This window comes from Wasmannia auropunctata, unplaced genomic scaffold, assembly GCF_000956235.1.
Source record: "Wasmannia auropunctata unplaced genomic scaffold, wasmannia.A_1.0 LD336116.1, whole genome shotgun sequence".
NCBI classification, from domain to species: domain Eukaryota; kingdom Metazoa; phylum Arthropoda; class Insecta; order Hymenoptera; family Formicidae; genus Wasmannia; species Wasmannia auropunctata.
This window is the reverse complement of record NW_012026774.1, coordinates 4,763,635-4,766,427: the sequence shown is the minus strand read 5'-3', so window position 1 is coordinate 4,766,427 and position 2,793 is coordinate 4,763,635. Positions and strand designations below refer to the sequence as shown.

General features: G+C 61.6%; 2 protein-coding genes across 2 annotated transcripts in view; one reads left to right on the top strand and one right to left on the bottom strand.

Annotated features, from left to right (window-relative positions):
* The window catches only part of LOC105448692, a 1,651-nt gene extending 1,563 nt beyond the window's left edge, over nt 1-88 (bottom strand). The window contains exon 1 of the mRNA XM_011687413.1: nt 22-88. Within this exon, the coding sequence (XP_011685715.1) occupies nt 22-88 (67 nt within the window). The remainder of the gene's footprint in view (nt 1-21) is intronic.
* A 19-nt stretch (nt 89-107) lies between these two features.
* LOC105448687 lies at nt 108-2,411 on the top strand. Its single transcript, XM_011687400.1, has one exon. The coding sequence runs from the start codon at nt 108-110 to the stop codon at nt 2,409-2,411; it is 2,304 nt and encodes a 767-aa protein (XP_011685702.1).
* The last annotated feature ends 382 nt before the right edge of the window (nt 2,412-2,793 follow it).

Sequence of the window (2,793 nt, the reverse complement as noted above, 5' to 3'; positions counted from 1 at the left end):
TCACGGAGTCTCTCGTGCAACGATTGCGCCTTCCGCGCTCTCCCGTTTCTACGGCCATATTCGGTGTCGGCGGACAGAAGACTGGCATTTCACAAGGCAAGGTCACGATGGATCTGGCAGCATGTGCTACCGGTGAGACAATCCGAGTATCCGCGTTTATATTGCCGCGCATCTCGGTTTACGGCGGGCGCGTCGGATCAACCGCGACAGCATGGCCATACGTGCGGGACTTGGTACTTGCGGACCCGGACTTTCGGGCAACGGATTCAGTCGAGATTCTACTAGGCGCAGACGTGTACGCGAAGATCGTGGAGGACGGCCTCCGCAAGGGCAAAACTGGCACGCCAGTCGCTCAAAGGACTTCTCTGGGCTGGATTTTGTCGGGATTGATGTGTGGCGCCGAGCCGCGGGGGCCTGCCTTGTCGCATCAGTGCTCGGTCGCCGAGGACCTGAGCGCACTGGTAAGATCCTTCTGGGAACAAGAGGAGCCGCCGCAACCTGTGGCTTCGCTCACTGACGAGGATCGCCGGTGCGAAAAGCATTTTTCGCGAACGCATTATAGGCTTGCGTGCGGGCGATACATGGTGCGCCTGCCTACCATACCCATACTGCCGTCACTGGAGGACTTGCGGCGGGCGGCAGTGCGCACCTTGACCAGCATGAAGCGCAAATTCGCCTCCAATACTGATTTCCACACTCTGTACTCCGACTTCATGCAGGAGTACGAGACACTGCGACACATGTCTCTTGCGTCGCCACCGGAACAAGCGAGGTGCGCGCGGATTTGCTACTTGCCACACCACGGGGTCACCAAGAAAACTGAAGACGTGGCAAAAATCCGGGTCGTCTTCAACAGCTCCGCACGCCTCGCCTCCGGTGACGCCCTCAACAAAGCGTTGTTGACGGGACCAAACCTCTTGCCAGTGTTAGCGGACGTACTGTCGCGCTGGCGGCTACACCGATTCGCCATGGCAACGGACATCGAAAAGATGTACCGTCAAGTCCTCGTCCATGAAGACGACCGCGACCTTCAGCGCGTCCTGTGGAGGGCGAATCCAGCTGAACCGATCAGGGAATATCGGCTCAATACGGTCACGTACGGCCTCACCTGCGCGCCGTACCTGGCTATCAGAACATTGCGGCAGTTAGCAGACGATGAAGAGAGCCGCTTCCCCGAGGCAGCGACGGTGCTCCGGCGGGACGTCTACGTCGATGACGTTCTCACGGGAACCAATACGGTGGCTGAGGCCAGGCAATTACGTGATGATCTGTTGCAGCTCTGCATGGCGGGCGGCTTCCCGTTGAGAAAATGGGCAGCCAACGACGAGGAGTTGTTGCGGGAGATCCCGGTGAACTATCGACAGAAAGGTGGTCTGTTGGAATGGGAATCTGACATAAGCCATTCCACCTTGGGTTTACAATGGCACTCGCGGCAGGACGCATTTGCCTACCGGATACGGCCATGTGAACAGACAACTGTGACGAAGCGTGTCGTACTCTCGGAGACGGCGCGACTCTACGACCCGCCGGGCTGGCTGGCGCCACTGGTCGTGCGAGCGAAGATCACGATGCAGTCTCTATGGCTACAAGGAATCGACTGGGACCAATCCGTACCCGCGGAGGAGGACCGAGCGTGGCGGCGCTTTCGGCAGGAGCTTCCGCTAATAGAACAGGTGAGAGTGCCCAGGTGGCTCCACACGGGAGGCAACAGCGACAAGATGGAGCTCCACGGGTTCGCCGATGCCTCGGAGCGGGCCTACGCGGCGGTGCTCTACCTGCGGGTTGAGACCGATGGGGGAGAGATCCAGGTGTCTTTACTGCAGGCCAAGACGCGAGTGGCGCCGTTGCGACAGGTCTCGCTACCGCGGTTGGAGTTGTGCGCGGCGTCGCTCCTGGCCCGCGTCGCGGAGCGAGCGGCGAGCCTGTATGGCGTGCCTTTGGAGCGCGTTCACCTGTGGTCCGACTCCACGGTGGCATTGGCGTGGATACGGGGCCACTCTTCAAGATGGACAACCTATGTGGCCAACCGAGTCGCCGACGTGCAGCGAGCATTGCCGGGCGCTCGCTGGCATCATGTGCCCGGAGAGGAGAACCCGGCTGACTGTGCGTCACGTGGACTCTCGCCGAGCGATCTGGTGCATCACTCCCTGTGGTGGCGAGGACCGGCGTGGCTCGGGGCCCGCCGCTGGATTAACGAGTCGCCACCGCCGGAGCCGGACGAGGAGTCGCCGGAGCAGCGCGTGAGGGTGCACGTCGCGGCCGCGCAAGACGACCCGGAGCTCTTGCATCGGTTCCCTGGGCTCCAACGCTTGCTGCGAGTCACTGCCTGGTGCCGCAGATGGCTGAGAGCGGGGCGCGCCAACGGGGGGGGAGGCTCTGTTGCAGGCACGCTGTCACCCCGGGAAACTTGAGGAGGCTGAGCGGGCGTGGATTGCTGTGGTGCAATCCGTCTGGTTCGCGCCTGAACTAAAGGCCATCACACGAGGAGAAGCGATGCCGAGGCGAAGCAGTCTTTTGCGATTGATCCGTTCCTCGACGAGCACGGCCTGCTCAGAGTCGGAGGGAGACTCAAACATGCAATCCTGAGTCGTGACGAGAGGCACCCGATCATCCTGCCACGAGAATCCCGCCTAACCGCTCTCGTGGTGGATGCCTACCACCGACGAACGTTGCACGGTGGAACGCAGTTGACACTCGGCTCGCTGCGTCAACGTTTTTGGATCCCGGGCGGGAGAGCGGCGGTGAAGCACCATATCCACCGCTGCCTTCCGTGCGTGCGAGGGCGGGCGGCGA